At 38.8% G+C, this 14,349-nt stretch overlaps 1 protein-coding gene across 7 annotated transcripts in view; it reads left to right on the top strand.

Annotated features, from left to right (window-relative positions):
- The window catches only part of MYO6 (myosin VI), a 416,768-nt gene that overhangs the window by 136,888 nt on the left and 265,531 nt on the right, over positions 1 to 14,349 (top strand). For all 7 annotated transcript variants that reach the window (XM_077487353.1, XM_077487359.1, XM_077487358.1 and 4 more), the window contains 3 exons: positions 83 to 212; positions 4,313 to 4,418; positions 10,692 to 10,747. In XM_077487353.1, coding sequence (XP_077343479.1) covers positions 83 to 212; positions 4,313 to 4,418; positions 10,692 to 10,747 — 292 coding nt within the window. The remainder of the gene's footprint in view (positions 1 to 82; positions 213 to 4,312; positions 4,419 to 10,691; positions 10,748 to 14,349) is intronic.

Raw genomic sequence — 14,349 nt, 5'->3', positions numbered from 1 at the left:
AGTTTAAAGTTTTTTTTAAATATTGTTTTATTCTAGCTGTACTGTTTTTACTGTATCCTAATTACCCCTCTTTGTTTTTTAGACTTATGTGGCCAACATTTTAATTGCGATAAATCCATATTTTGATGTCCCAAAACTTTATACTTCTGATATCATTAAACAGTATCATGGTAAATCACTAGGAACTTTGCCACCACATGTCTATGCGATAGGTATGATTACTTTTTCTTTTTTATCCATGATGGGTATTTTGTGCATCTATACTTTTGTGCCCTCTGCCTTAAAATTATTGTAAAATTATGTGTCTGTTTTTTAATGGCTAATGCAACTGGGAAACTTGTTTTTTGTTGCAACTTTTTGGGGACCGAAAGGACTTTTTAGGACTTTTACTGGGCTTTTACATCATTTTCCTAAGCTTCTGTAGATGGAACAATGTGCGTTCAAACCGGGCTCCCTGTTTTCCTAAGTAGCCCTTGGGACATTTTGCAAGAAACTGATGATCCTGTCAACAGAACCATTGTATAGCCACTTTTTTGATAGGATGACAACTCCCCTCCTTTTTCTGAAATCACTGCAGTGTTGTCACCTCTGTCACTTCTTTAGTTTTTTTAGTTGTTGGTAGCCCTATCAGTGTAGCCCTATCAGCCACTCATCTCTCTGCCCATGGTTGTAAATGGTTGTAGGCAGAGCTAAGAGTGGCTATTCACTGACAGGGCTACCAATGGCGCCAACAGCTAAGCAGCTACAGCAGTGACAGGGAGGACAACACTGTTGTGATTTCACTGCAGACGGAAGCAATTTGTCATCCTATCAAAGGAAATGCAAATACGACCGTTCTATTGGCAGGATCAACAGGCATTTGCAGAATGTCCCAAGAGGGGTACTTAGAAAAGCAAGGACCCCAGTTTTACTGGTATGGGTAGCAGACCTCACATATGTGATTTTATGCTTTGACCATAGTTCTACTTTAAGGGCATATTTATTAAGCAAAGAGTATGACGTTCACCAAACATTTACTGGAGGTGAATCAAACACTGTCATTTCAAGACAACATTAACCTTCTACCTTTGTGTTTTTCACTTACATAAGATGTGCATTGATCATGCAGTTTTATAGTGGCATTTGTTTATCTGTAAGTACAGCCTGTAGTACAGTAAATCTTCACATTCCTTTGTCAGAAGTTTCTGCTTTTTGTTTAAACATGAGGCATGTGGCATGGTTCTGTTCAAACTTTGTCTGAAGTTTAAGATCTGACACTTCCTGTGAAGAAACCACATATCCCACAATCCCTGGGTCTCTTAGTATAGTGCTCTGTAGGTGAGAGCTAAGTACTAATTAGATCTGAATTAGACAACTCGGAGGACATGGCAAGGCATGCATTTGGTGCTGTATGATTCAAGCAAGCTGAATTAATAAATGGGCATAGGGGATTTAATCTGCCATGACACTGCAAACTGCAGCCAAAATATGTGAAATCTGGAGAGATTAGAACTCTGGGTGGGAGCCACTTCTCAGCATGCCATAATCTTGGTGCCAAGGACAAACGTAACATGCCTCCCAGTTATTGAGCAATGTTAGGATGGGTGTACAATAGTTAAAGCACTGGGATAAAGGCAGCCAATCAGTGGGTCTGCTGGCATACTGACCCTGCCACCTCACTTCTGTGGCAGGAACCAGGCCTGGAGATACTCAACTGAAAGTCTGACTTTCCCAAAAAATGTATATTCCAGCAGTGTTTGTATTGGGTTACAGGTCATTCACAGGGCAGTGTGAATAGTTAACCCTTAGTTTTTGGGTTGAAATCCCCTTTTTAAAATATAAGTTCACCTTTGGGACATGTAGCATGTTTCCACTCCTGCTGCCCTTCTAATTGTGACAGTGGGTCGGAGATCTTGTCCCTGCTCCCACTGTCAAAATCTGAAAAACAACTCACCTGTACAGGGCTCCGTCCACATGGCCATGTCATTCATTCTGCGATTGAAAGAGCTAAAAGTACCAACATCCTTTGCGGCTGACGGCTTGCAGTGCTCAATGAACTACCAGGGCTCTCTGTAGTTCATTGAGTCTTCCTGTCATTGTGCAACTGCCTGCCCGTACGAGCAGATAGACACACTGACAGTCCGCAGGAGCCCTGCATTGCCCCCGTGATCTGCTGAGTGCGGGTGCAATGCTTTATAGGCTCCTAAATAATAAATGCACTTTTTTTTTTTACCTGCAAAAAAATTTGCATTCATAATTTTTTAAAGAAATGTGAACTTATTCTTTAAAGCATATAAGGCACAGACCATTAATTCTGGATGTCTTATTAAGGAAGTCGGTTGATTTGCCTTTTACCAATTCACCGTGCTTTAGAAACGTTATGAAAATGTGTTAGTACCTGGGAAAATACACTGGCCTGCAATTATAATCTGGAAAGTTTTTCTTCGACCAGAATTTTTTTATTTTAATTTATTTTATTTTTTTTTACTTTTGATCATTCAGAAGATATACATACTTGAAACTAGCTTTTTACTTGTGCTTTCAACAGTATCCAGAGCCATGCCTGCACAACCTCATATTATTAAGATTCTGACAGCACAAGTTTATTAAGATTCATGAAGTAGAGTTAGAAGTTAGGCAATATAAAAGTGTGAATGTATTCCTATAGACAGAAAACTAGAGAACTGTGCTTTTATTTAATCTCCATCTGATTTTCTCCACTTCTATCCTCATGGACCACTAAAGGGGACCCCTAGACATTCAGTAATAGCTGTTCCTGACAATTAAATCAAAATCAGCTGGCCATGGTAAAGTCATACTCTATGCTGTTGGTCTGTCATTCTTTGGCTTTACTTTTTAGTGGACCACAGATGAGCAAACCTTGCTTGTTCAGGTAAGCAATTTACTAAGGCCTCATGCACACTAAGCTTAAAAATAACGCCACTTTTACAAAAGTTTGGCATTCAGCCCGTAAAAGCACCTCTGTTAGCTTACTGTATGTGTCCATGTACACATGGACGTTTACAGGAGCATTAGAAGAGAAGCATTTACTGGCCACAAAAAAAAACAAAAAAAAAAAACACATCCAGCATATTCAGAAAAAAGCAAGGAATATGCATAAGCAGTGGAAGCATTTGGGCGCATTAATGCATAGATGAATAGATTAATATTCTGGGCAATAAAATGCCTCAACGTGTGAATGTGTGCATACGTACGTATATGCGCATGTACAATGCGTGTATTTTACGGTGTAGCTTTTAGGCCTCATGCACACTGCTGCTTTTAAACTCTTGTTTCTTTTCTCTGCCCTTGAGCTCCCCACATTATCCTTTGTGTCCATGCACACATGGACGTTTTTAAGAGTTTAGTAGCAGTGGCGTTTAGAAAATGTTTTCTAAATTCCCTAAAATCGCATTCAGGAAAGGGAAGTTTGACCACAAAAAAACGCTGTTAAAAGCTAGCCACGTTTAGCACTTCAGAGTTTATTTCAATGGCCAGAATAAATTAACATTTTGCCCAATAAAAGAAATGCCTGGACTCTGCTAAACTGGTTTGAAAAAAAATGCAGCTTAGGTTAGTTTTATAACACTGATTTTCTCCTGTCAGGAGAAAAGGGGTCCAGAGGGGCTAAGCAGATGCCCCTGTGCATGGGGCCTAAGTGTTGAAGCGATAAGAAGAAAAGCTGTGATACCTGCACCTTCAAAAAGCAAAGTCAGCTATGGCAGCTTTCATATTTCTATCTTTAAATTTATAGCAGACTCCTTTGGCTAATTAAGAATTATGTTGACTAGGTAGGATTAGCCTTAGATTTTGGACTATTCTATCCAAAAACAGTGGACTGTTCACCAGAACAGGGCCAGAGATGTCGTCTGTGCTCAATGAGCATGCTGCCAGTCTTCTGAAAAAAAAAAAAAAGTTCAAGTTCACAAATTCTTTGAGATTGCTTGTCCTCCATCTTCTATTTGGAGTAAAAAGTTAAAATCTCATTGCAGGTAAAATAATAATTGTGTTTTTTTTTTTTTATATAGTGTGCGAAAAATTTGCCTCTAGTTGTTTTTGAGGAATGTTGGTAAATAATTATCACTCATGCATAATTCTGCATTTGGCTAGAAATAATTGAATGCCAATGTGCTGTGAATAAATATTGGAAAAGCATTTTATGATTTCTTAATATACTCGGTAAAGAAATTTTATTCCACATAAAAGCTGCCATGTTCTAGCCTGTGTTATTTCAGTTTCTTTTTTTCCGCAGTACATGCGAAGTAAATAACTTTTGAAAGCTGGGATTGCCAGAGCATTAAAGTGTTGCTTATTACAATATGTTTTGTTCCAGCCGATAAGGCCTTCCGAGACATGAAGGTTTTAAAGATGAGCCAATCAATCATCGTGTCTGGAGAATCAGGAGCTGGCAAGACAGAAAATACGAAGTTTGTTCTGAGGTTTGTATACTGAAAATTAAGTTTGGATCCTCTACTATTATTATTATTTTATTTTTTTTACTTATACTTTTATTTTCTTTAAAATACAGTTTCTCTTCATCTGAAAGAACCATTTTGATCTCTACCTAAAAGAAAATAGAAGGCAGACAGATTTCTGTGAGAGAACAACAGGGTCAACCATGGACACTAGTAGTGGGAAATTACCTGGATGTGGTTGCAGTAATGAGTTAAACTAATCCAGATCTGATATTTTATAGTTCCGCTCTAATATTTATATAGTAAGGAAGATTAGTTGGCTTAGTACCTGAGCAAACGTTGCCAGTGCATTCACACTCCTGTGTTCAGGTTTGGTTGTTTTTCTGAGGAGTGGTATCACTCCCATTAGACCCCTGTATTAGTGTGGACAACATGTAGTTCTCCCTGCCCACCACTGTAGCTGTCATATTCTGCTCCTGGACATAACATCTGCCTAATGTCCCGTACACACGATCGGACTTTCCGACAATAAAACCATGGATTTTTTTCCGAAGGATGTTGGCTCCAACTTGTCTTGCATACACACAGTCACACAAATGTCGGAAATTCCAAACGTCAAGAACGTGGGGATGTACGACGAGCCATGAAAAATGAAGTTCGATAGCCAGTGCGGCTGTTCTGCTTGATTCCAAGCATGCGTGGACTTTTGTGCGCTGGACTTGTGTACACGCGCTCGGAATTTACAACAATGAGTTTTGTTGTCAGAAAATTTGAGAGCAGGTTCTCAAACTTTGGTGGGCGGAAAATCCGGCACCAAATGTTTTATGGAGCATACACACAGTCGGACTTTCCGATAACAAGCTCACATCCAACATTTGTTGGAAAATCCGATCGTGTATATGGGTTATTACAGTTGCAAAACCAGGTCAATATTATCTAGTTTACATGCGTTCCTTAAATGTGACACACTTTTTTGACAGTTTTAACATATGCAGACTTATTTAATACGAAAGGGCAAAGTTCACTATGCAATGACCATGGCAACCAACCAGAAATCTCAGATTTTTTTTTTTTTTTTAAATAACTGTAGGCTGACTTTGTATATTTACACCTTGTAAACTTTGCACTGTTTTAGGAAATCAGTATGTTAGTACAGTACACATTTGACTATATCTTGCAAGCTAAATAAGCTTAAAGACCATTGAGATATATTGTCCAGTTAGCAACTACAATTTCCCAAATCTGTTGCTGTATATTCTAAAAGAAACATTTGCTGCGTCTGTTCATTTGTCAGGTGTGGCTGCAGCTAGAGCCTGTAAATATCAGCTTAATAACATATCCAACAAGCACCAGTTATTTGTTTTGAGCTTTTGCTTCTGTATTGAATTCTTGATTGTAAATGCACACTTGACTACCTGTAAACATTCTACAATGATTCATGAGTCAATACTAATGGCAACTGTAAATGAAAACAATTTGCACAGAGGAAACTGCTCTGCTCTTTAAAAATACATCTCCGCTCTTCAAAAATACTGTAAATGCAGCAACGTTATAATTGTTCTGTTCCATAAAATATTCAAAATGCGCTTTTTATGGGCGTTTTTGTTTTAAATATTTTATAGTGCGAAAAGTCTTCAAGAAAAATATGATTTTAAGACACAGATTTTGTAAAGCATAGGGTTTATTAACAACTTGCCTGAACTCGGAGAGTGTTTTTAAAGGTTATTTCGAAGTAAGCTTTGAGCAAGGAGGCAATAAATATAGAACACAGGGGACTTCCTATTCATGACTACTTGGGTTATGCTGACAACTTTAGGTAAATGGTGAGTGGCCCAAAAAAAAGGCCCAGGCATAGACTCTCCCAATTGAGATAAGTCTCAGTTTTTATTTAATGTCCTTAGGTGATGGATGAGCCTACAGATGTCTTCCTGAAGATATTCTTTCCTTGGCTTATTCCTTTAATGCTGGCCTATATTACATACACCCTGCTGTGGTAGAGAGGGGCTTTATCTTGATTGGACTCTGTGGCCAGCTGGCAAGGAGGGAGTGTATGAATCAGAAAGCTACATCCACCATCAAACGATGGTACTGTGGGTGCATACAGTAATACAGTGCCACATCCCAATCATATGACAATAGAGGTTGGAAGTGGAAACATTGACTTTGTAGGCACCACTGGTAAAAAGCAACATTTATTTTTAACAATTTGTTCACAGGATTTAAAATAACATTTAAAAACAACACTAGCATTCTACAGTGGACAACTAGATATCTCCAATGATAGTCGTTGGTGTCAGAAATATCGAGCCAATGAGCCCAGATACAAGGGACATGGCTATAGAAAGGTAAGTAGCAATGGAGCAAGCTTACCAGTTGTGCATAGAAAGTACATTTTCCCATTTCCAACCTCTATTGTCAAAGGAGGGAGTGTACCCTGACCACACATGCAAGAGCAGGGACAGCCTGTAATGCTGCTGGACAACACTGGATCCTGTGGGCATTGATCTCCTGGCTACTTTGTATTGAGTATAACAACTGAGCGATCAGTGATCATGTGATTGCTTATTTCTTGGGCTAATGCCACATACACGCGGTCGGACTTTTCAGCATAAAAAGTCAGACGGAATCTTTTCATCGAGTATTCCAATTGTGTGTGGGCCTCATCTGACTAGAAATGGAACACGTTTTAAATCTTTCTGATGGAATCAATTCCTATCAGGAAAACTGCTCGTCTGTATTCTGTTCCGACATACCAAAAACAATGCATGCTCTGAAGCTAGTACGAGACAGCAGCTATTGGCTACTGGCTATTGAATTTTCTTTTTCTAGTCCCGTCGTACGTGTTGTATGTCACCGCGTTCTAGATGGCTGGACTTTGGTGTGATCGTTTGTAGGCAATACAGTTTCATCAGAACTCCGTCGGAAAAAACGTCAGAATTTATTCCGACTGAAAAAATGGTCGTGTGTACATGGCATTAGAACCAATGGAGGATAGCTGCAGCATCATAATTACCACACTTTAACCCTCTCTCTGCCACACATATGAAAAAATAGTTTTAGCCATGAAGATTGCATAAAACCCTCAAAACATTATATATTTTCTGAAAGCAGACACTCTAAAAAATAAATTTAGTGTTAGTTACAATTTAGTATGTTACACGATATTTGCACAAAATGTCAGTAGAAAATACACTGAGGTTAATTATAGGGCACACAAATGCAATGAATTGCCCATTTTTGGTAAACTATAAAAGATGAGGTTGCGTCAAGTGAATAGATACCCATGATATCACACCTTAAAATTCAGTGCATGTCCAGTTTTTTATTGCCTTCTTCATTTTTATTATTTTCATTTATTTTTATTGGGTGGATCTGAGCATGTCCCCCCCATTTTGTACTATGCCCTAAGCTAGGATACTATGCCCTGAGCAAAGGCTCAGATGCCTCTGTTTTGTAACGCCTCTCTTTTTGAAAAAAAAACAACAAAAAGAGCTTTAAAAATAAAAAATCGTGCGCGCTGGTGAAAAACATCAGTACCCTATATTATCCATAGGCAACCTATAGGTCATTGGTTTAGAGTTGCACGGGAATTCTGGGGCTAAAATGATTAAATTATTGCTCTTACTCTAGTGTGCGTGGGGATATGTAACATGTATCACAATCTTTGTTTTAGTGTGTAGGCACCCACCGACGTGTGTGTTTAAAAAGGGAAAAAGGTTCCTGCACAAATTTTGCTGATTTAATTGCGACTTGCTTCGATTTCTGTTAAATTAAGTTGCAAGCTGCAATGAAATTGGAGGTGCAAATCGCTTTGATCATGTGGCTTTAAAATTGTGCTGACGTTGTTGTGATTTCAAAGCCGCACTGATGTGAGCCAGGGCTGAATGTTTGAATGGTTTGAGTTAATCTGAAGTCTACAGCTTCGTTGTGGCAGATTCTTTATTTTGCCTGTTGGTCCTCTCAAGGGCCAGGTTGCTTCTTGATCCACTATTTCTGTGGATTTGTCAGCTCATTTCTCAGACCTATGGTATGAAGAGCAAGGTTCCTTCTTTCCTGGGTAAGGACCATTCTTTCAGGTATGTGACTGCTTCCTAGGTTATTCAGCACCAAATTCTATTAACGTTTGTAAGGCTGCTACCTGGTCGTCTTGGACACACTTACTAAGATCTATTAGGTAGGTGTTCTCTCCTCTGCATAGGCTAGTCTGGGGCAGAAGGCCTTGCAGGCAGCTTTGTAATGGGGCTATTCTTCTTCTGTTTTTGGGCAAGTTGGCTATGTTGCTGTGTGGCCCACCCTCTTCCCCATTGTTCAGTGCTTTAGGACATTTCAGGTAGCCAATTATATTAATCCCTCTGTGTCTTATGTTTTATAATTACGAGATTAGGATTTTTGGTTAACCCTTGGATTAAACGTCTGTTTGGGTATTCCTGTTTTTTTTTTTTTTTATATTAACCAGTGTCCATTCATCTGAAGGTGGCAGCATAACTTAAGTAGTTATGAATAATTAATGTACTCCAAAAAAAGGATTTCACAGGTAAATCAAGAATCCTAATTTAATTACATTAAATTGTGTAGGTAATGCAAAAGTAGTTATTATTGATGTCCATTTTAAAAGTACATTTTAAATTCAATTTGTTTAAAATTCAACAAGATACACTGAAGGTGCAGAAATCCTAATATTTTTAATGGAGTTTTTTTCCCATTTGAAAATTAACTCCAGAAAAAGCACAAATCCTGTCCCCTCAAGAAGCAGCCTTTAGATAAGACCGCTCTTATGTATACTCTGTGTGTTGGCAGCGTTCTCTCTGTGGGGGTCTGATGCACCCCCCACTGAGTCTTTGCTAGAGTTCTGCATTCTGCAGGGAGCATAGACCTTGCTATATATAATATTCCCCGTTATTTATTAGTGGAACCCTAGTGTGCGTTTCTATTCTAAATACCTTCTTTGTCTATGTATTAAATTCATGTGTGTGTTTAGTAAGACAGCATGGAAAAGAATAATAATATGCAAAGGGCAGTCTTATATTGTCAGCATGTTTACTGTGTGGTTGCTGTGGCAGTTTTTATTTTCTTTTGTTTTCTTTTCTCCATGTTCTTACTGGTCCTGCAGCACAAGTTTGTTGTGCATATGTTGTATAGAAAGGCTGGAGAATACATAGATGGTGGTGCATACTCAATGGTAAAACACTGTGTATACTCTGCTTGATTCACTAAAAGTGGCTGCTGCCAGGTAACATTGTAGCTTCCAATTCTTAAAGGATCTGTGGCTACACAGCAAAGGAGGAATCTTGCTTACATACTCAAAACCAATTAAGCATGCCATCCCAGTCTTAGTCCATAGGGTTCAATATTGAGTTGGCCCACCCTTTGCAGCTATAACAGCTTCAACTCTTCTGGGAAGTCTGTCCACAAGGTTTAGTAGTGTGTCCATGGGAATGCTTGACCATTCTTCCAGAAACACATTTGTGAAGGCAGGCACTCATGTTTGACAAGAAGACCTGCTCAGTCTCTGCTCTAATTTATCCCAAAGGTGTTCTATGGGGTTGAGGTCAGGGCTCTGTACAGGCCAGTCAAGTTCCTCCACCCCAAACTCCACTTATCCACCCTTGAAAAAAAAACCCACACCATAATCCCGTAATTGCATTTGTACATTGGCTTTCCAATAAAATTACCACGTAACCACGGGTGTGCGGATCATCTTTTCTACATTCTGCTACTTGGCGAACAACTGTGGATTGCGCACCCGGGATCTCTGTCCTCAATATGTTATATGGGTAGTAGCACTGATTTTTTTGTTTGCACACCATAATCCCCCCTCCACCAAATTATTTGGACCAGTGCACAAAGCAAGGACACACTTTTGGGATGAATTGGAGTGGAGGCTGTGAGCCAGGCCTTCTCGTACACATCAGTGCCTGACCTCTCAAATGCCCTTCTGGAAGAATGGTCAAACATTCCCATAGACACACTCTTAAACCTTGTGGACAGCCTTCCCATTAGACTTGAAGCTGTTATAGCTGCAAAGGGTGAGCCAACTCAATATTGAACCCTACAGACTAAGACTCAAATGACATTAAAGTTTGTGTGTGTAAAGGCAGGTGTCCCAATACTTTTGACAATATAGTGTATATTGATATCCCTGCTAGATGGCTATGGGTAATATTGGTCTTGATTTTACATATGCACACAAGCATTTCAGTAATTTAAATATTGCTCATCAAAAATGGATGTTTCCATCTATTATAAAATGAGCATTCTCTGTTGTGACATATTTTTTTTTTTCCCTCTGTCTTATAGGTACCTGACTGAATCTTATGGGTCTGGGCAAGATATTGACGAGAGAATTGTAGAAGGTATGTGGACATTATAGAAACAAATTGGCTCAGTTTCATTAACTTATTTAACCCCTTGGAGCCGGCGCCTCCCCGCCCTTTAAGGGGGGTTTAGGCTCATTTGATCGTCACTGCTTGCGATTGGGAGATTTCTATTAGTCGCAGGTAACTGTGCCAGGAGCATGCAGGGCACACAACTGTTTTTGCACTATTGCACGCAAATATGCAGCCGCTTCGTGCCAAGGCCCACCCGCCAAGAGGAAGCATATTTGCGTGCGACCAGTAGCAAGATGTTAAGCCTATTGGGACCTGATCATTGATGCCTAAATGTTCAGGCCAAGTTTAGAAGTGTCTGCTAACTTTACAGTGCTGTAATTGTATTTGACAAGTATAGTATTAAATAAATTAACCTTGCCACCTTCAGGCTGCAGTGGCATCTGCAGTGTCGCCTTGAGCCTAAATGCTTATTTTGCCTATATTTGTCTAATAGATGCAGCTAAACTTTGAAATTTAGTTGTGCATGTAAGGCTGTTTTCGTACTGAGTTTTTCAAGCGCTTTTTAAGTCTAATGTCCCTTAAAAACCACACCGTAAACGTGCTATAATCACAGCAAAATTGCAGTAAAAACGCATATGCATTTTTGCAGCGGATCTGTGTGAGAGTAGCCTAAGCCCCTAGCCTGCATGTGATTACTATCTTGCAGTTGACACAGTGATCACATGATTAAGACCCATTCCCACTCATTAGTGATGACTTTAGCTGTCAGCAACCATCTGGATTTCAGAGTCATGTCAAGTCCTGGTTGCTTGCTCTTAATCTAAAGGTGTTAATACTAAAGGCTAACTCCACTTTTTAACCCATGTTACACACATTTTTTAGGTTTAAAATGGTGCCAAGCAGAAAGTACAGTCTTGTTTTAAGGGTACTTCTATCAAAGTTGCCATTGCTGAATTTGAAAATGCAAAATAAGAGAACTTTATATAAAACCTAAATTACAGAGCTTACATTCACATTGTTGCACAGGTTGCTAAATATTGGAAACACTGATACAACAGAAGCAGTCAGTATTTTTAGTAAAGTGTCTTAGTATGTTACTAACTACTGTTGAAGTCATCAGTTCCATTGAGCTATTTTTTTTTTTAGAGGCAGGAGCTATTGAAATGTCTAGCAATATCCAAATAACACTTTTATTTTTATTTCTTATAAAATGCGTTATGCTAGTTATCTGTACTTGTTCTTTCTACTGCTGGGTCAGACATGCATAACTCTGACATGCCGTAAAGAAGGAACACACAGGAATGTACAGTCGGTATAGAAAAGATTCAGCCCCCTAAAATAATCACATTTTGTTTCTTTGCAGCCTGAAAGACAGTTTTTGTTTTATCCAACTATATTTACTCAGTGAAATTTACAACATCCAAGTGAATAATATAAAACCAACATGTCAGATAAAAATAAAAAAAATTAAAACACTGAATCACTGAGATGGAAAAAGGATCGCCCCTTCTTCTATAAATTATTTGTAAACTCAATCCGGTGTAGCTAATCGCCTTCTCAATAGCAAAAAAAAGACAATCTGACTTTCAACTGTGATCAGCTTTGGTTATTTTGATCAGCTCCGCATGAAAAGAACTGGATTAAAACAAAAGGTCAAAGGCTTTATCAATGCCTAGAAGCACAGTGAAGTCTATTAAGAAGTGGAAGGTATTTGGTACAACACAGACCCTCCCTCGATCAGGACATTGCTCCAAACTGGATGAAAGAGCCAGGAGGAAACTGGTCAGAGAGGCTACCCAGAGGCCTACAGCAACTCTGAAGCAGTTGCAGGAATTTATGACAGAGTGGTCATTGTGTGTATGTGACAACAATATCACAAGTTCTCCACAAATGTGGCTTATATGGAAGGGTTGCAAGAAAAAAGCCACATGCAGTCATGACTGAGTCAGATGAGACTAAAATTTAACTATATGGCCTCAACACCAAACAAAATCTAATACAGCTCATCAACCTAATAGCACCATTCCTACAGTAAAGCATGGAGTTGGTAATATCCTGTTTTGGGGGTGTTTCTCTGCAGCAGGGACTGGATCACTTGTCAGGATAGAAGAAAAAATGGATGGTGCAAAATACCGGCAAATTCTTGAGGAAAATCCGGTGCCCTGTGCCAGAAAGTTGTCAATGGAAAGAAGGTTTGCCTTCCAACATGACAACGACCCAAAGCACACAGAAAAAATGACCACACAGTGGTTGAAGGAGAAAAGGTGAAAGTCCTTGCATGGTCTAGTCAGAGCCCAGACCTAAACTCCATTGAAAATCCGTGGAATGACTTGAAGACTGCAGTCCACAAACAGTCACCATCAAATTTAATTTAACTTGAGCATTTCTACAAAGAAGAGTGGGCAAATATTGCAAAGTTAGAGACATATCCCGATAGACTAAAGGCTGGAATTAAAGCAAAAGGTGGCTCAACAAAATACTGACACAAGGGGTTGATCCTTTTTCCAACTCCAGTGATTCTGTTTTTTATTTTTTTTTATTCTGACATGTTGGTTTTTTATCTTTCACTTGGATGTTATAAGTTGCACCAAGTAAATACAGCTGGATAAAACAAAAACTGTGTCTAGTCACAGCATAAATCGGGCTGCAGAGCCACAAAATGTGACTATTTTAAAGGGGGATGAGTATATGCTATGCTGACTGTATATTTAAATTTGTGCACCCATAATTGAACCTTAGAAACGCTGATACAATATAATTAGTAAGTATTTTTTACATACACGCTCTGTTTATTTCATGAGGCTTGTGCTAAGGCATCATTTTAGTTATTAACTGTGCTTGGGGAGTTCTTAATCATGCATATTGTCTGCGTGGTTCGACTTTGTATGCTTAATATTGGACAAATTGGGCCAAAAGTGTGCACAATGAATATTTCTGTTAAACACAGAATTGTTTCTATGATTATGTTCTCATAAAAAATAAATGCTTTGAAGCAGCTATGCATTTCACTATCCCATTATTAAGAGATTTTGTTTTGAGGCTTTCCAGGCAGGTATTAAAAGATCATTACCCTTGCAGAGTTTGCTGATCATTACTCTTAACAAGTAGAAACACTGAATTATTTCACACAAGGAGGAAATGAGGATTGCATTTATTTTAATGAGTATAAAGCTTTTTCAATGAGAGGGACTTTTTATAAAACTTTGCTACCTGTGTTGTCATCGTGCATAAACAAAATCTAATTCCCAGCCGTTGGTGTAAAGCTTTAATATTTCAGACTTGAACATGTTTGTTCTTTATCTCTATGAGCTTTTAGGCTCTTCCTGCCTCCTAGCATTAAAACCTTTTTTGTTTTTCAGTGCCTGTGGTGTGGCTTGCTGTTTTAGTGAGACAAGGGGCTTGGACTCTGTCTTGTGCTAGGATTTGCAATCGTGTAGTAAACAAAATGCGTCACATCCCTGAGCTGCGCAATGACTTTTCACATATTTTTTCCTCTTGCCCTTTTGAAACGTTCACATAAAGAGTTTTGCTTAAAACATTCTTTCCAAGGAATTTAGGCATTCTTTTTTGGCTTACCTTAAAAACATGTATGCACTTTTTTCTTGTTTTTCTTACATATTTCTTTT

This window comes from Lithobates pipiens, unplaced genomic scaffold (assembly GCF_037356315.1).
Source record: "Lithobates pipiens isolate NorthernLeopardFrog02 unplaced genomic scaffold, aLitPip1_a1.2 Scaffold_18, whole genome shotgun sequence".
Classification (NCBI taxonomy): Eukaryota; Metazoa; Chordata; class Amphibia; order Anura; family Ranidae; genus Lithobates; species Lithobates pipiens.
The sequence above is the reverse complement of the archived record's forward strand: the minus strand, read 5'-3'. Positions and strand labels throughout refer to the sequence as shown.